This window comes from Octopus bimaculoides, chromosome 24 (assembly GCF_001194135.2).
Source record: "Octopus bimaculoides isolate UCB-OBI-ISO-001 chromosome 24, ASM119413v2, whole genome shotgun sequence".
Lineage (NCBI taxonomy): Eukaryota > Metazoa > Mollusca > Cephalopoda > Octopoda > Octopodidae > Octopus > Octopus bimaculoides.
Window position 1 is genome coordinate 15,735,499 of NC_069004.1, and position 20,711 is coordinate 15,756,209.

General features: G+C 35.1%; 1 protein-coding gene across 1 annotated transcript in view; it reads left to right on the forward strand.

The window, feature by feature from the left end:
- LOC106882859 (trafficking protein particle complex subunit 9) overlaps positions 1-20,711 on the forward strand; it is a 96,233-nt gene that overhangs the window by 57,968 nt on the left and 17,554 nt on the right. The window contains exons 15-18 of the mRNA XM_014933664.2: positions 1,467-1,555; positions 8,311-8,448; positions 11,258-11,322; positions 20,240-20,382. Coding sequence (XP_014789150.1) covers positions 1,467-1,555; positions 8,311-8,448; positions 11,258-11,322; positions 20,240-20,382 — 435 coding nt within the window. The remainder of the gene's footprint in view (positions 1-1,466; positions 1,556-8,310; positions 8,449-11,257; positions 11,323-20,239; positions 20,383-20,711) is intronic.

Here is a 20,711-nt window from a genome sequence, read left to right on the forward strand (position 1 = left end):
GTGGATGGATGGATGGAGTGAGGGAAGCTTTAGTGGTTAGAGGTGCTGAAGTGAGAGAAGCAAGAGAGTTTATAAATGATAGGAAAGCTTTGTGGATGGATGAGTGAATTTTGATGTTGTTCAAAGGGGTATGGAACCAGCATGATGCAGTGGGGATGAACCAGCATATGCTGTCAGGCTCCACTGCTGATATTGGGGGTTGTGTTCTATGCCTTGACCCGAGCATTTTTAATCTAGTATTTTATAGATTTTATGGATTATAAATTTTCTTTTGGATTTTTTAGTTTTTTAAATTACTATTTTGAAGAGTATGCTTTTCGTGATGGTGTCTGATCTCCTTCATTGTTTGAGTTGCATCTTGGTGGTTCTTCGCTAAATTATTAATGTATAATATGTAGAAAAGGTGTTAGAAGAAACTCCATACAGTGAATCCAGTGCAAGTTATGGACACATAAGAGGTGCCCCAGTATCACTGGAAGACTAACAGAGAAAGTAGTTTTACATGTGGAAGATATGCTGGTACATTAAACACCAGGAATGTCAGAGGGATCCTTAGAAGTAGTAGACAGTTTCCATTACTTAGGTGACCAAGTTAGCAGTAGTGAAAGTTGTTCTGAAAGCATAGCTGCTAGAATAAGAATCTTGCAGGCTTGTGGGTGCTGGTGCCACATAAAAACACCCAGTATACTCTGTAAAGTGGTTGGCATTAGGATGGGCATGCAACCATAGAAACGAGGCCAAAACAGACATTGAGTCCGGGTGGTTCTCCAGCTCCTGTCATACTGTCCTACTCATGTCAGCATGGAAAACCTGTTAAATTATGATGAATCTATCACTTGCTTTAACACCACTTCTTAGCCTTCGGGTACCTTTAATAGCCTCAGAGCCTCTATAAAAAGGTCTGTGGGGTGTGGTACTGCCCTTCCTTCTCTAAAAAAAGTAAAGAATCCTCAACAACATACCAAAAAGGAGCTATGAGACGATAATTTCAAAGGCATAAACTGTAAAATTTAACTAATTGAAAATTCACACAATTTCATGGAGTTGGGACCCTTGCCTGTCTGCATTCTGTGGTGTTAAATGAGAGATAAACCTTTGTTTGGGACGAGAACAAATCTACTAAAAGTGGCTTTCCCAAAATTTACTTTTATTTATACCTTGAAAAAGTAGATGAGCTGAACCATGTGGGATATAGTGTTTTAGTCACAGATACTATAAAATGTGTGCAGTGTACATGGTTTGTAGAGTTTACTACTTTATCATCTCTGCTAATTCACTTTGACACAAAAAAAGTCCCTGATGCATTGTCTTAATTGTATTTGAGCTCAGTTAAAAATATTTTGTATTTTAAACAACAAACAAATGATTTTCTTCAAGATTAATTGAAACTTTTCCTTTTTATTTCCCCATTTTCTTATGTATTTTAAATTTCTTTTTTTTTTTTCCCTGTGTGTTCCATGGTCCAGTGTTAACTGGATAGTCACTATCAACAACATCGGCAGCCAGAAGGTTGAGATGCTTGAGTTATCTCTTTCCTGTAAAACAGAATATCGTCGTAAGTCTACTCCCTTTATATGTCTCTCTCTCTCTCTCTCTCTCTCTCTCCACTATATATATATTATTAATGAGCAAAAACAAAAAAAAATACAGCAAAAGGGACAGAATCACTCCCACTCACCCATATATAAATGTTGGATAGCCATGTATCTTCTCCGTAACAAGAAACCTTTCCTTGTCTCTGGTATAAAATTTCCTTTCTACCTACTCAGATACTACCCCAATTAGTCAAGGGGACTTTCCCCTTTTCCATTTTGTTCCTTTCCTGTCTTGCAAGTTACTTGGCAACCCTACTAGTACCAGTGGCATAAAAATGGGAATAGGCTGTAAAGTGGTTGGCATTAAGAACAGCATCCAGCTGTAGAAACCATGTCAAGGCACAATGCAGCCCTGTGACTCACCAGATTTTGTCAAAGCATCCAACTCATGTCAACATGGACAACTGATGCACACACACACACACACGTTAGACTCTTGTCCCATTTCTGTCACTGATTCAGTGTGATACATATCACATGGAAAATAATTAAATACACCAATGAGGAAAATGAAAAATTAATCTGATCAACAAAATTTATGAACAAAAAAAAAACACTGTAAGTTGTGTGTGCTTGCTCTACTATATTTGCCACAAGTTGTACCTGCCTGTTGTCTCAGTTACACTTTAATAAGTAGCCTTCTGCTATTATAATTTAGCAGTTTGGGAAAAAGAATTGAGTGAAACCTGATGAATTCTTGAATAACAAGATTGATTTGATTACACAACCCAACTGGTATTTTGTTGTTGAGATGTTTTTACCTGATTTAAACATATTTTTGATATGCTAAAATCCAAAAATGGAATCCATTTGTTACTATCACATCTAGATTTCAATATACCCAAACACCCAATTCTTACAATTTTCCTCAATTTTCAGTAAAAGGTATTGTTTAGCTGTGAAATTTAGTACAAAATGTTGTGATCTTGATGACCAGGAAGTATCATCTGAGCCAGAGAAAGCCACAGATGATCAAGATTACTTTGGTACTGGCTCATCAGTCTCACAGCTACTTGGACCAAAATGAACTTAGTGACATGGTAAGGGACTTGATTAGAGGAAAAAAGCCTTCTTAAAGAAGGCACCAAAGTTACCTATCACACTACGGATGCTGAATTTCCCCCATTCTTCAAAGAAAATGATGAGTTAAGTGCATCACTCAAACATTGAGGGACTACTTCAGAAGATAGGATTAGTGGAATTTGATGCAAGTGATTGGTGCCTTTTAATTGATAGCTCGAAAAGAAGTTTAAAATGCATTCTGCTTTGTAATGGAAATATATTGGCGTCTATTCCAGTTGCTCACTTTACAAAACTAGCAGAGAAATATGAAGTCGTGAAAGCAGTGCTAGAGAAAATTAAGTACTACAATCACCAGTGGATGATATGTGTGGACTTTAAGATGGTCAATTTTCTCCTAGGGCACCAAAGTAGACAGACCAAGTATCCATGCTTTTTATGTATGTGAGACAGTAGGGCCAGGGAAAAACATAGAGTTATCAAAGAATGGCCACAGTGAACATTAGTTCCAGGGTTTATGTAGTTGAAGGGCCTTTAGTTCAACTGGGAAAAATCATCCTACCTCCACTCCATATCAGACTTGACATTATGAAGCAGTTTGTTAAAACTCTGGATAATGATGGACCATGCTTTCACTACATGTGCAATACATTTCTCAGTCTGAGCAGTAAAAAGGTAAAAGCTGGAATATTTCATGAGTCTCAAATCAGAAAATTGATGAAAGAAATTTTGTAAATTCAATGAATTGCATTGAAGCGGCAACCTGGAATTCAATTGTAATAGTTGTAAATGACTTTCTGAGCAACAAGAAAGCAGTCAACTATGCCAAAATGTACTGGAGAACTTTCAAAAGTTGGGAGAAAATATGAGCATAAAGCTGCACTGTCTCCACAGTCATCTTGATAAATTCTCTGGAAACTTTGGTGACTTAAGTGACATGCAGAAGGAACATTTTCATTAGGACACCAAATCAATAAAACAAAGTTTATCAAAGCAGATCAGACATGCATATGATAGCAGACTATTACTGGAACTTGGCTCGTAATCTTCAGCACTCAATAAAACCATTCAAATATAAATTCATAGGAAATTAGGTATAAGCAATGCTGTAATTTGTCTGTAAGAATTTAAAGATTTTTATTAGTTTTTTGGTTGAATTTTAAGAAAACATTCTGGTTTTGAAGAAAAACTAATTTCTGTGTATGTTTGTATATTATGCTACCTTGTTCCGCGTGACCTGTTTTACTGAAAAAAACAAAAAAAACAATGAAATTCTATAGATCCAGTATCTTAAAACTTGGATATGATTGTAATAAATGGATGTCCATTTCAGGTTGTGTGTATCAAAAAATTCATTTTTGACAAATCTTAACTGAATGTCACTTTGTATGGTGGTACGTGTAAAGCATCAACTGAGAATGGTTGATTGATCCACTGTGTCTCTACCTGCTGAAAGTTGCTCTGACTGAAGCTACCCAACAAGAAAATTGAGAACAGATATTTAAATTACATAGTAGAAACAAGACTGGGGAATCTCAATCTCATATGTCCAACATATGGCTCATGGGTCAGATTCTGCCTTTGACACTCTTTATTCCAGCCACCATCTCAATTTTTTTTTTTAACAAAAGTCATTACTTTTTTGTAATTTTAAAAATATTCTATAATTTGTGTGACACCAGTATCTGCCATGACTGCAGTTTTACTTGGCTTGATGGGTCTTCTTCTCAAGCATGGCATAATGCCAAAGGTCTCGATCATTCATTATTGTCTCTGTGAGGCCCAAAGTTCAAAGTTCATGTTTCACCACCTTGTCCCATGTATTCTTGGGTCTACCCCTACCATAGGTTCCCTCCACAGTTAGAGATCAGCACTTCTTTACACCACTGTTCTCATCCATATGCATCACATGACCAAACCAGCACATTTGTCTCTCTTGCATATCACATCTGATGCTTCAGAGAGAAAAAAGGGATTAAAAATCCAGGCAGATATCTACAATGCACTCAGTTTTAAATGAATTTGGTTAACTACATCTAACAATCAGATACCAATAAATGCAAGTAGAAAACACATCCAAGGTAATTCCTCATATACAAGTAGAAGAATTTCAAGAAATTCAGAGTATTAGCCAACAAAACTTTGTATGGAGAAAATCACTAGGCTGACAATTGTCTCAATTGTGTTAACATATTTAGACATAGAAAATATCATTAAAATTGATATTTCTGAAAATACATGTTAACATGTTCTCAAGGCAATTCAAAATTAGTTTTATTCAAAGTGAACTAAGGGAACATTTCCAGTACACAAACACATACAAAAAGAACGCTAAGAAGAAATATAATCTAAGAAAGTCTATTTTTCTATTCAACTCTTTGTAATGTCAGTGGATAATGAAAGATTAAAAAATAAACATAAGAACTCTGTTATGACAATTAGAAACATAGAGATTTTACACCACAACAATTACCTGTTTATCAAATATAGTAAACTTTTTTAGAAAAATTATGCTTATATAACATGAAAAGCAATTATAATTAAGAACTGAAATGTTTAAATGCCTTTCAAAATTTGTGGCAGCATTTCATTGTAAAAGTTTCATTAAAATTTAATAAAATTAATTTAGAAGTAATTATATAGTACATTTTTTCAAGGCAAAGATCACATGTAGAATTGCCAATATTGTATGATGGTGTATAAGTAATAATGGACCACTTTAAATAATACTTAATGTTTTTATCTATTAAATCCCAAATGCATTAGTAAGTGCATTTGGGATTTGTAGAATTAGCTTTTCTTCTATACTTAAATGAATGAGAAGGATTATGAAATCTTGATTTCCAAATTGCAGCAGATGAACCTATGTAATAATAATACTTACAATCCCCTATTATTACCTTACACTGATATACTACATTTTTACTTAAACACTGATTTTCTAAAGAGCAGACAAATTTGTTTTTACAATTACGCAGACAATTATTCACTTGTATTTGGTACTTGTGGTTAAAAGAATTGTTACCAGTCCTCTCAGAATTAGGTGTTAAAGTAGGATTATTATATTGTAATTAATATTAAAACTAGGTGTTAACATAACTGTATTATTAGAATCAGAATTACTTTTACTTAAAGAATTGAAATGCAGTTCACAATGCACATTATTGATTTTACTCCTGTTCATAGATTTTGAATTGAGATATTCCCTGATTTTCTGTTTATTGTGTGCTGCTATAATCTCAGCTAAATTTGTAGTGGTTGATTACAAAAACTTTATACTATGGCCATTAAATAATTTCCCATATTTACTTGAAGGTGGGAAATACTTATCTAGTGCAGCAAAAAATTTTCGAGAAATATTGGTGGCTATTGAATATGTAAATGGTGCATTATATCAAATAATATTCTTTCTGTTATTTATATATATGCTTTTCTTAGTATTAACATTATTAATTTTGGATTTTTTCCTATTGTAATTCTTATTAAATTTATAAATGTTATTGCTATTATTATTATTATCAAAGTTTATATCAACCATATATTTACTATCTACAGCATTAAATCTATACTTTTCAATAATGAATTCATGTTCAATATTTGTATCATTATTCTTATTTCTTTTATTTAGCTTAGTTAAAGAAGAATGCCTGCTGCATTTATTTCTATCTTTATATTTATTTTATTACACTCACTATGAAAGTCTATCTTATTGAATATTCTATCATTTCTGGGAATTTTATTATTATTTTGATTCTGGATATAGGAAATTTTGTTTTTATATCCAGCTTCAAATAATGCATGGTTATAGTAATTTTGATTTTGTTTAAATACATCCTCATTAACTGAAAGCCTCAAAATATGAGTAGTTTTTTTTAATGATAGAATTTATGATGCTTCTTGGATGATTAGAATTTTTATTTATATACCTTAAGCACTTATTTGGTTTTTGATAAGGTTGGTATAGTCCAGTACTTAAATCTAGATTGACATCAAGGGAATTAACCTGAGTATAATCATTTTCGATTGAGATAGAGTGACCAAGATGTTTAAAGAATTTGGAAAGATTGTTTTCTGGACCTTTCTAAATTAACCTTATTGGTTTTATATATAGTGAATAGAGTGTCATCTCTATATAATGCACCTTCTAGTTCAGGAAATTCACAATGTATACAATTTAGAATATAAATATCCATTAAATCAGTTACTTGAGCCAAGTCATTGGAACCCATAGTAATTTTGAAATAATGAGGGTTATCAGTTCTACATAGCTGTTAGTATTATACTGACTTCATGTTTGGATAAATCAGAATTCTTCATAGTAAAACTTAAGTATTTATCCAGTAGGATAGGTTTGATGGATGTGTAATAATTAGATATATCCAGCTAAATGAATTTAGTGTTTTTTTTATCGATAATATTAATACTAATGGCTAGGAAAACTATAATTGAATTCATTTTGACATTATTATGGAGTCCAATGACTTGGCTCAAGTAACTGATTTAGTTGGTCTTTATATTCTTAATTGTATACATAGAGAATTTCCTGAATTAGAGAATGGATTATATAGAGATGACACTCTATTCACTATATATAAGTTCAATAAGGTTAATTTAGAAAGGTCCAGAAAAAAATCTTTTCAAATTCTTTAAACATATCAGCATGACCGCACCAGCATGACCGCAGCCACTTGGCTGAAACACATAAATAAATAAATAAATAAATATCAGTCTTTGTATCTAGATTGAAAATGATTATACTAAAGTTAACTTCCTTGATGTTACTCTGGATTTAAGTACTGAGCTATACCAACCTTATCATAAACCAAATGGGTGCTTAAGGTATGGGAATAAAAATTCTAATAATCCAAGAAGCATCATAAATTCTATCATTAAAAAAAAAATCTACTCATATTTTGAGGCTTTCAGTTAATGAGGATGTATTTAAACAAAATCAAAATTACTATAACTATGCATTATTTGAAGCTGGATATAAAAACAAAATTTCCTATATCCAGAATCAAAATAATAATAAGATTTCTGGAAATGATATTAGGTAAGTTAGAGCTTAATGGTGAGTGTAATAATAATAAACATATAGAAGTAAATGCATCAAGCAATCTTTTTCAACAAAGCTAAATTAAAGAAAGAAGAATAATGATACAAATGTGAATGGTAAAAAATAAGTATTGAAGATAATTTATTATTAAAAACTCTAGATACTAAATATATGGTTGGTATGAACATAAAAAAATAATAATTTCAAATTTTGGCAAGAGGCCAGCATTTTTGGAAGAAGCCCAACATCTCCCTCAGGACCAAAACTTTGAATGCAAACTTTGTTAACATCTTGTATTCATTACTTTCCCTATTGTTAATACAGTTGTTATAATGTATATTGATTTCTTTATCCACCTACTTGGCCTACATTATGAATAGAGATTTTAGGAATAATTGTCCTTATCTAGCCCTCAAGATTTAGTTTATGCTTCAATTTGGCCTGTGGAATCAAATGAGTTTGACATTCCTGATGTTGATGTTTGTAGATAATTTGGAGTACCAATAACTACTGTTATCTTTAAAACTTGTCAACAGTAGTGAAAACAATATGTACCAAGAATTAGATTAAAAATCTAATCATTCTATAAAATTTTGTAGTGTCTACTTTTTCTTGAGATTTCTGTTTTTCATCTTACAGGTGCTTTACAAAAAGTGGTGCTATGGAACCAGGAAGCTATTAACTGCCAGCTTCCTCTAAAGCCTGATGAATCTACTAATATCCCTGTCAGTCTTAATGGTTATAACTATTTCAATTCAGACTTGGATTACTCTGACGGTATGAACCTTTGTCATTTATTGGGTAAAGAAAGATATATCAGGCTGAGTAAAAAGTAAGCAACATTTTGAAACATGAAATTCATTACAATATATTTCAACAATGTAGAAATTTTATTCATCAAAGTAAGTACCATTGCAATCAACACATTTTTGCCGAGTTACAAGTTTGTTTATTCTGGTAACATAAAAATCTGGAGTTCTGGAGCTGATGAACTCTTTGAATGCACTTTCAGCATTGGTTTGATTTTTGAACTCCTTCTCTCACAGGAAACCATCAAGGTGCTTGAAAAGGTAGTAGTTGGTAGGAGAAAGCTCCGGGGAATAAGTTGGGTAGGGAAGAACTTTGTAGCCAAGTTCCTTCAACTTCTGGAGTGTCATTAGTAAAACATGTGGTCAAGCATTGTCATGAAGAATGATTGGCCATTTTCTATTGACCAGTCTCGGATGGAGGAGTAGCAGTTTTTCGTTCATTTTGGCAATTTCAGGGCAGTATGTTTCTGCAGTAATAGTTTTTCTGGGTTTTAAGAAGTTATAGCGGATGAGTCCAGCAGTACACCACCAAACAGTCACTAAACTTCCATTTTGAAGAGCTCAGGTTCATGGAAGATTTTTGGTGCTTCATTTTGGTTCAATCACTGCAAAGAACGTTTTTTTATTATTGTACAGAATCCACTTTTCTTCGCAAGTTACAATACGGTCAAGAAATGGATTGGTCTGGTTATAGAGAAGAAGCAATGAGCAAATTTCATATCTGCACATTTTCTGATTTTCATTCAAATCATGTGATACCCATTTGTTGAGCTTCTTTGATTTTCTAATTGCATGCACATGGTTGCAGGCAGTTTTCTGGCTAACTTGAAGTTCTTTTGCCAGTTCTTGAGTAGTTTTACGTGGACTTTTCTCAATGACGGTCTTTAATTGACCGTCATGGATGGCAGATAGGTGTCCACTATACTCACATTCTTCAAGGCTCAGGTCTCCACTGTGATATCGTCTAAACCATTTTCGAGCTGACCAATCACTGGTCAATTCCTCACCAAGTGTTTCATTGATATCACAGGCAGTATCAGCTGCTTTACGTCCTTTTTTGAAGTTGAACAGCAAAGTTGCTTGAATAACGCCCTTTGACAGTTCCATTTCAGATGATTGTAACAATGGTGAAAAAGATATCAACGTTAATTTATCGATGCATTTGGGCAAGTCTGTGTCTGTATTATCAGACAATTGCAAAAAAATGTTTTAACAAAATTCAAAACTCTGCACAAATCTGGTACAAATTCTTCATGGTTCAAAACGTTGCTTACTTTTTACTCAACCTGATAGAATTGGCCTTTTGTCAGGTGGAGCAAAGAGGTATATAAATTGATGGAGGTACAAGTGATATTAAGTGCAGGTTGTGCTATAGGGTAATTCTTGGAGTAGTTTCATTATAAGTAAATAGCCCTAGTGTGTTCTTTCTCTGTTGAAGGTAGTAGGATGCGATAAGGTGATCTGCTATTTCTAACAAGTCATGTGACCATATAAAGGCTTTCCCATTGGCTCACAAGCTGATGTTTAGGGTGGTTAAAGAGTCTGAATTGGTGTTGAAGGTGAAAAATGTTGTGTTGATAGTTAGTATGGCTCCACGAGATTGTATTTTGTGGGTACTGATCACAAGACCAAATTTGCTATGACTGAATTCAAATGATCTAAAAATGAGAATGCTGAAAGCTTGAGAAACAATTTACAGAAAACCAAATTTTGAAATATTTTAGGAAAAAATAAAGTGAAAAATAGTTTTAAAAGTGAGCTTATTGCATCATGTTTACTTTTATTGTGCTATACCAGAATAACAAAGGTGAGGTATGGTGAATATAGTTACACAAAAAAATATTTAAAAAGTGTGTTGCAAGGATATGATATCAGACATAAGTGAAAATCGAAATAATTTATTTATTGAATACTTCTATTCTTTAAATTTCCTCATTATTTGTTTTCTTTTCTTATTATTATATAAACATAGACGTATCAAACGATTGAAAGACTGAAGTATTGCTGAGTAATAGCAAAGGGAAATAATCAAGTGCATGAAGCTATCAAAATTCAAACTATTAATTACTATTTTATAGTTTCAAAAATAGTAAATAATAATAGAATTTAAAGAACAAAGTATTCATTAAATAAACTACCTAAGTTTTCACTTATGTCTTTGATATTATATCCCTACAATTTACTTTGATAGTTATTTATTCATGTTGCTGTTCCTTTGTTTTATTTGAGCTGTAACACTAAGTTACACTGAGGTCAGCTTTGCTTTTCATCTTTTTGGGATCAATGAAATCAGTAACAGTTGAACACTGAGGTCAATATAATCGACTAGCCCTTGGTTTTTATGGGTTTTTTTTCCATGAACAGCCTTCGAATATCTCCTCCCTACTAAGGATTGCATGTTGTTAATTTTTCTTTTTTATGCTAAACTTGTTTATACACAAACCCTCACAACAATACATGTTCAATCTTCTCGTGTTTGTCCTTATGATCCAAACCCATATACTGGACAAGCTAAGTGTTGAGCTGAGCTGAAAAATCAAGATTAGAATATGATTTATTGATATAATACATTCAGTACTTATAGCTATTGACACGACTAACAAACCACAAACTTCATCTTACACCTCCTTTGATGTGATATAATGATCTGGTTTCAATTGCTGGCTGTAAATATCTCCATTCACTTACATAGTTGGTGCTCCTCAGAAAGGCAACTACTCTGAATTTCATCAGCCATCTGTTTCTCTATTAACTTCCTCCCACTTTCTATTTTTCAGCATCCAGCTTCACCCCAACACATTCCAACACTGCCACTTCCAAGAGCAGTACTGCTCCAAAGAAGGTAAATGTTCTTCATATTCATGTTGCTGTTGTTGTTACACTCTGATTGTCAACATTGTTATTGTCATAGTTACCATGGTGATTGTTGCTGTATGTAATATGATTTTTGATTGTTGTCATAGTTGTTGCTGCTGTGGCAACTGTTGTGATAAACATTACTGCAGATATAATATGTTGTGCTGAGTGCACCTGAGCACTATGTTAAGGGTACAAAGGTCTATAGAATACTCAGCCACAGGGAATTGATCAAACAACAGAAACACTCATAAATCAATGAGTGAATTCTTCATATATAGATAATAATATTACATATAGACACAAGCATGAGTGTGAGGTTAAAAAGTTTGTTTCTCAAGCACATAGTTTCAGGTTTAATTCTATTGTGCAGAACCTTGGACAAGTGTTTTCTTCTATGAGCCAAGACCAATCAAACTCTTGTGAGTGGATTTGGTAAACAGAGAGACTAAGAAAAGTCTATCATATAAATATGTCTATCATATAAATATAACCAGCCTTGTTAGCTATGCGGATGACACAAAAATCTCTCAGAGTTACAGAACCCAGAAAATATTGTGCTCCTGCAACAAAAATTGGATGCAATATACAGATGAGCTAAGGACAATAACATGCAGTTTGATACTGAAAAATTCCAAACTCTGCTCTACCAGGACGCAAGCCTGAATGAAATGCAGACAGGATACCCTGGCCTCGGAGGGATTGCAATCTCTGAAACAAAATCAGTGCATCACCTGGACATTGACATGAGTAATGATGCGTCTTTCAAAATGCATATTACTAATTTGGTAATAAAATGCAGACAGCTAGCAGTTGGATCCTGTGAACTTTCAGAATGTCTCATTCTGAACAGGAAATCATGATGATCCTCTGGAGGACATATGTCCTGAGTCACTCCCAACTATGGCCACCACACAGTACAAAATTAACAGTGAAACTTGAAACAATCCAGAGAAGCTACATAAAGAGAATTATCTCAATGCAATGTGTCAGCTCAGCTAATGGGAAAGGCTGAAAATGTTACAACTCTACTCCTTTGAACTAAGTGGGAAAAACTTTTGCCCTGATGTAATCACCTATGAACTATTTCACTCACCTATGAAGCACAGATGCAAGGATGCATTGAAACAACAGTAGTGTTTTGAATAAAGAATCTCATTAATTGCATTTTCTGTCATTTATCTGTCTATATTTGTATGTATGTATGTATGTGTGTGTAAAAACAAATATATTTAAATTCAGTCTTTTCTTGGAAATGTGAATCTTCATATATAAAAAAATTACACTGTGGAGATTCTTCCCCACAAACAATGGATTTTTATAATTTTATTATGGGTAAGAATTGAAACAATTGTATGTAATTTATATTTAATATTTATTATTTATCATATTATGTTATATTATTATAAGAATATAACATAATATAGTATTATGCTAATAAATTTTGAATTTTGAATTGGCAATTGTTATATATATCCATTTTCTATTTGTTTTTATAAATTTAATATATACCCATGTAATTTGTAAGGTTTTCTCTGCAAAATTGGGTATTTAACAGTGGAGCCAGTGAAAGATTGGATGTTTTTATCCCTATTTTCCTTGGATTTAATTATATGTGCGTGTGTGTGTATGTGTATGTATATATGTGTGTATGTATATATGTGTGTATGTATATATGTGTATGTGTGCGAGATCGTACTGAGTTGCTTTTGGCTGCCAGAATCTCAAGCTACAAATAATCATACTGTGATGGGATAGGAGAGTTTTTCTACTGTAATATTATGGATAGTGTTAGCATAGTTACTAAACACTAAGTCCAATGTATTTTTGTTGAATCTTGTTAGCACAAGCACAAGTTGGGACAGGTAAAATTTGCTCATGAATTCAAAAAGTAATTCCCCTGCTGCTCTCTCTGGGATTGAAATGCACACACTTGTCTTCAAGGTGTGAGTAGACCAGTCAACACCGGAAAGATCAAAGTCACCCATTATTAAAACATTATCAGATTGGCACTGTTCAATGAAAGACTTAATATTCATGAGGCAATCTTTGAAATACATTAGTGGCACTTGGGGTGACCTGTGGAGCCTACTTATTGCTAAATCATTAGTTTTGTTATACACAGATACTGATTCACAGTGAAGAATGAGATGTGTACCTGCACTAAATGAGTTGTGTAGGAAAATAGCAACTCCTCCCTTTCTTCTACCAGTGCGGTTTGCACGAATGATTGTATAATTCCTCATCTTTATTACAGCTTCCAAGTGAGAGTTGTTAAAGTGAGTCTCAGTAAGAATGAAGAAAGGAATGAGATAAGGGTGGCTTGAAACCCAATCTTGGATGAACTGAATCTTCCAGATTTTTGAATTGAAGGATGGATTGATGCTTGTGCATTTAACAAAAATGTTGAGACTGGAGTAGTGCTCAAAAGAGACTTATGGCTTATTGTCAGCAAGGAGGGCAATTTTTGCGCTGAGATAGTGATAGGAGCTGGTGCTCTGTGATGGCCCATATACTTTTCTGGATTTCTTTTGCTAGGTTCCGCATAGATAAAAAAGAAGAAGAATGTACCTGGTTAGGGAAAGTTTGGTGGCTGTAGTTGTGGCTGACAGTTTTGTTGGTTGTTTGACTTGTTTGTCTTCCTACTGGATGTTCTCCAGTTTCCTGAGTTGGTGGAGAAATTCCTTCCAGGGCTGTTGTTTTTGTTTTGCTTTTTGTCTTCTTAGTACTATAAACTGTGGGAAAAGGAGACGCCAGCACTGGCATATTACCTGGGATTTAGTGCCTCACTCCACCCTGCATAGCTTCAGTCCAGTTGTACTGTATGTTACACTGTACAATGTCATATGTTTTCCAGTACGTTGGGTGGAGGATGGGGCTGACTCTGTGACCTCTCCTTTGTGACATCAGTTTGTAATTCATTCTTGTTTACTGTAATTACTTCTGTATTTTTAGTTTCCCCCATAAAGAAAACAGCTGACTTTGGAAGATCCTTCTGTGTTTTGCTCAGAGGACTCACACTTAGGCTCCATTGATTTTGTTGTTACTCTTATTGTTGCTGTTGTTCATGTTGTCCTTTGTGTTGTCACTGCTACTTTCGTTGTTTTACTCTGCTATATTTGTTGTTGCAGTGTTACTGGTGTTGGTAGTGGAAGAGTCAGTGTTCCTGTAAATACTATCGTTGCTTTTTGTTGTCATTATTCCCTCCTGCTGAACCTGTGATGACTGTGGTGGCATTGAAACTCTTAGCACAGGATACATTTTATGTCCTGCAGATCAATCTAGGCAATGACTTCCCCAAGACGTCAAGTTAAGCTGTAGAGACTTTAGTGATTGCTTAAACTTATCCTTATACCCAAGGACAGGTCTTCCTTTACCATGGTATCCCTCTACTTGTTGGCCATATAAAAGAACTTTTGGAATGTGGTCATTTTTCATTCGAACATGTCCTATCCATCTGCACTGAATTCTCAGTAGCATACTTTAGATACTGGAGATATCACATTTTTCTAAGATTTTTGACATTTGATATCTCATCTTGCCATTTTATGTTGCAGATATTGTGCGGACAGCACATGTGAAAGACTTCAAGTTTTGTTGTATGTCTAGTAGGGAGTTCATGCTTTTGCATGTATACAAGATTTCTATACACTTATTTTAGTTATCACACTGACACTATGTTCATCCCACAAATAATAGCAAAGTTTTCCAAAAGCTTTTGTAGTCTTAGGTGTTCTAACATTGATTTCATTATCAAGAGTACTCTTAAAGTTTACTCTTAAAGTTTACTGTGCTTCTAAGATATTTAAATGACCTGACCCATTTGAGTGGCTTGTTGTCAATCATTATGTTTGAAGGATGAAAGGTCAAGTCAACCTTGGTGGAATTTGAATTCAGGACATAGCGACAAGCAAAATACCACTAAGCATTTTGTCCAACGTGCTAACAATTCTGCCAGCTCGTCACCTAATGTATTATAATAATAATAATAATAATGATGATTTCAAATTTTGGCATAAGGCCACCAAATTCGGGTGAGGGATAAGCCGATTACATTGACCCCAATATTCAACTAGTACTTATTTTATCAACTCTGAAAGGATAAAAGACAACGTCAACCTTGATAGCATTTCAAGTCAGCATGTAAAGATAGACAAAAATGCTGCAAAGCATTTTACCCGGCATACTAATAATTCTGCCAGCTCACCACCTTAATAATAATAATAATAATGGTTTCAAATTTTGCCACAAGGGCAGCAATTTTGGGGGAGGTGGGGATAGTCAATTACATCGACCCCAGTGTGAAACTGGTGCTTATTTTATCGACCCCAAAAGGATGAAAGGCAAAGTTGAACTTGGCGGAATTTGAGTGCAGAATGTAATGGCAGACAGAGTACTGCTAAGCATTTTGCCCAATGTGCTAATGATTCTGGCATCTTACTGCCTTAATAATAATAATAATAATAATAATAATAATAATGAATACAGAGGACCAGTGGCTGACAGATACAGAAAACAGCTGGCTATGGATGAGACAGATACAGAAGACTGGTGGCTATGGATGAAGAGGAGTGACCTGAAGATAGAGACAGAAGCAACCATATGCGCAACTCAGGAATAAGCATTAAGGACCAACTATATGACGTGCAGACTAGACAACACTACCAATAGCAACAAATATAGAATGTGTGGTAAGAGGGGGTGAAATGGTATGGCACATTGTTAGAAAATGCCCCAAATTGGCACAACACGAATACAAAAGATGTCATGACAATGTGGCAAGAACAATCCATTGGGAGTCTACAAAGAGCAAAGACGTGGTATGAGCAAACCCCAGAAGGAGTCACCGTAAATGAAAATTGCAAAATCTTGTGGGATGCAATGATTCAGTGTGATCACCTAACCAGACATCAGAAACTGGACATTGTTGTGGTGAATGAAAAAGAAAAAAACACATATGATAATCAATATAGCATGCCCAGGTGACAACAGGATCAATGTGAAAGAAGAAGAAAAAATAAACAACTATGACGATTTGAAGTGGGAAATACGAAGGTTGTGGTCAAGGGAGAGAGTAGACGTGATACCAACAGTAATTGGTGCACTTGGAAGTATCAGCACTCAGCTACCAACAGGGCTGAAAAAGATTGGTGCAAGTGTGAAAGTAGAACACCTACTAAAATCAGCATTGCTTGGAAGTGTAAGAATTCTTCGCAGGGTTCTAGAGGCATGACCAGTAAACAAGTGTCACCTTAGTCTGCTCTGGCTGCGGACACCCTGGCACTTTCTGTCATACCCAGCAAAATAAGCTGTGAGTTTTCATATAATAATGATGATAATAATAATAATATTTTGAAGCTAGCTGCATGATTCGTTTGTACGTAATATTTTCTCATCAATGTTGGAGGTGCTCTCTCTTTCTCTCTCTCTCTGTCTCTCTCTCTCTCTCTCACACACACACACACACACACACACACTTCAGAATGGTGCAGTGACTTAGAATATCCCAACATTATTTTTCTGTTTTAGCTTGGTTCTATCACCACTGCTTGGACTAATGTTTTCAAATGCTGATTACATTATATCTTTTATAAATATTTTTAATTTCTTTTTTTCTCTTCCTTATCAATGTGAGAGACTTGCATGCATGTCTTTAAATTTTTTCCTTGTCAGTGTTAGAAACTGCTTGCATGTCTTTACAGATACATTTTCATTCTTTTCTTCTTTTCCTCATCAACATTAGAATGTTGCCTGCATATCTTAATAGGTATATTTAACCCCATAACAATGATCTTTTTTTATCAAGCAACTAGGTTGCATTGACGGTAATCATCTCAGCTGAGATCAGCAGTTAGTGCATGACGATGATTTGGAGTATATTTGCATCATCCACTTTAACCAGTTTATGGCGCATGGCAACAGTAATCATGCTGATTGAAGTCAACACTCAATGCAAGATAATGTCCAGCAAATATTTATGTCAACTGCTTTAGTGCAAGTACTGTTTATTTACCTAAACTGTATCCCTGTGCAGGGCACTCATGTAGTGTTATTCCTGAATAAGATAACTTGACAGTACAAGTCAGATCAACTTCATGTATTTACAATCACTTAAATTCAAAAATTGACTTTAGTGTGGCAGAGTTCAAAACAGGGTACCACACACAGTGGTATATTACATTGTGAACAATGGTATCTAGTTTCCTTTACATTTCCCTTTTTGCTTTACATACTGTGTATCTCTTTGAAGCCTTAGTTTTCTTGGAGGTGGGGGAAAACAGTTGTAGAAAATGTCCACATCCCTTCACCATGCAGTGAAGAGAGAGTCTGATGTGGGGACATCCACACATTCTGTACTTTGGCAGGTCTGATGCTTCTATCATTTCATGGAACAATAGATTCCTGAATGTCAATCCATCCCCCATACCGCTAAGCATCTGCCAAATGAAATGTGAGTTCACAATACGCATGGCAACTATATACAAGAAAATGTTTTTTGTATCACTTCACAAATTTTCTCACTGATTTTGTGTCATCACCAGCTGATACTCAGTTTCATTATGACATTACCGTCTGCATTGTGTCCTTCATGCTTGCAGAAGACATTGTGGATAGCATGCAGACGTTTTTCTTGTCACACCAGACTAGAGTGAGAATGCCACTATCAGCGCATCGTTATGCTGTTTCCCCCTTTCAAAGTTTTATCTTGTGAAGATCAGGCAGCATGTTTTTCCTGTGCATCTTCACAGTCCCACAGGCATCAGTCCTCTTTGCCTACAGCTGCAGGAAGAAATCTGGACTGGAAAAGCAATTGTCCACATAAACATTGTAACCTTTGTCAAACAAGTTTTCATTCAGCAACAACACTACGTTAGTTGACACTAGAAAATCCAGTCTGTCCTGACCAGTGTAAATTTTGTAATTCCACATATACCCACAGGCTCTGCCAGTTGACTGGCATACTTTATAAACCTTGACTGCAAAGTGGGTGGGTTGTATTGTTTGATTTGGAGCCTTCCCTTGAATTTCCACAAACTTTTAGCCATACAAATGTGAGTGGGGACATACACCATTCTGTAATTTTCAGCCACTTCATCAACAACAGGATGTATTTTGTGCAGCCTGTCATCCTGGTTCTTGCCTGAGTTGAAATGTACATTTCGAAGAAGTGCCAAAAATTGATCATGTGGCATCATTTCCAGAAAGAAAGGCACAACATAGTTGGATCCCAATTCCAATATGACACCAGGCTCAGTTTCTTCATGATGCCCATCAGTATCAGCAGAGTAAGCAACTTTGATTTTGTCCCCAGTGGTTGGAAACCAATCACTGCCATGGCCAGGTCTGGTTTTCAGCAAAGTAGCATATATTCTGTCTGCTATATATTGGAACATTTCATCTGTCAAAAACTCGTGGAAGATTTCCAGTGGTGAACTTCTTTGTTTAAGGTTTGCCTTTGTGCTAAGCGCAACAGTAAACCCATGCCATTTGATCAAATTGTCTCTTGCTCGCCACATGACATTCTAATGTCCAGGCTCATTCGCTGCTGCTCATCTGTACCTTTGATTCACTGGAAGATCATCATAGCTATCGGAATCATCTGATTCTGAACTAGGAAAATACACACTTTCTGAGTCATCATCTGAACTGGAACAAACAACTGGTGAGGTGGTGGAGCTTGGTGTAGCTTGGCGCAATGACTGTAAATTTGATGAAAAGGTCATGATGATGAAGTTGATGGAGCCGGAGTGGTAGGACATGATGATGAAATTGACAGAACTGGAGTGGCAGGATTGTAAATATTTACATGAAACATCTAATTGGCCTATCAGTTGGCAGGTAGACTGATACTAACTCAGGTAAATCAATTACATCAACCCCAGTGTTTAACTGCTACTTATTTTATCAAGCCCTGAAAGGATGAAAAGCAAAGTCAACCTCAGTGGAATATAAATTCAACATAAAGATGGACGAAATGTCAGCATGCTAATGATTCTGCCAGCTTTCCACCTTAATAATGATAATAATAAACCTTTCTACAATAGGTGCAAGGAAATCTTTTTTTGGTGGAGAAGAGTGGTTTAGTTGATTACACCGACCCCCCATACTCAGGTAGTACTTATTTTATCAACCCCAAAAGATGAAGGGCACAATTGATCTCGGGCGTACTTGAACTCAAAATGTAAAGTGTTAGAAATAATAATAATGAAGGGGCATTTCAGGGACAATTTATAATTTGTGTTGGGGTTTACATAAAAAAGTTAGAGGAAGAGGAGTGGAGAGATGAGACAAAAGTACCCTTAGTATACAAAATATGTAAATACGTCAATAATGCAGTCCTCCTCATGTAGGGGAGCCTCCAACTCAAGCCAGTCAAAGAGCCCCACAGATCCAGTATCACCTTAATCAAGGGCCCAAAACACTGAGAACAATACGAGGATGAAATACAAACAAAAATAAGGTTTGCATCAAGAAAAAATGAAATAATAATGCTATATTGCTATAAACTTGCTAGAAATAGTAGCAATATCTCCCTCAAACTGTATCCTAGCATCTTAATGAAATACAAACAACATATCAGGTAATGTAGTTTAGGGTTCACTGTATTGTCAATAGAACAGTCATGATTGAAAAGTTTCTCATCATCTGTCTACACCATTGGAATTAAGCAGGGAATTCTACAGCTACTTAATCTGCTTGCTAGAAAAAGTTGCCATATGTTCATCAAACTATGCAGCCAGCAATGAGGAAACAAAATAGAGTTTGCATCAAACTGATTATGACAACGCTCCACCACATCACCTCTAATAAGTTTCACCCTTAATTTTCCTTTTTTTTTTTTCATCTTCCTGTCATCTTTGCCTTAAATGCCACCTTACCATATTGCTTGGTTTTTGTTTCAGTCTATAGAAGCAACTGTGACAATAAGCTACAGTGGCGGTCCTGGTTATCAAGAGTCTTTCTGCCGCCAATGCGCTATCAGTCTGCACTTTGAGGTCTTACCAACTGTAACAGTGCAACGGTGGGATGTTGTGCCTGGTGGAAGGTAAGAGGCATTGATATATCTCATACTTTGACTACACTGCACTATGTTGTTGCTGTCATCATTACTCTGCCATGGTTGTTGTTGCTGTCATCATTACTCTGCCATGGTTGTTGTTGTGGTGCCTTCTCTCTTTATCTCTTTCTCTTAATTTCTCTCACTTCCTAATTCTTTCTCTGTATCCTCCATCTCTCTCTCTTTCTCATTTTCTCTTTCTCTCTCTCTCTCTCTCTCTCTCATTTTCTCTTTCTCTCTCTCTCTCTCTTTTTCTCTTTCTCTCTCTCTCATTTTCTCTTTCTCTCTCTCTCTCTCTCTCTCTCTCTCATTTTTCT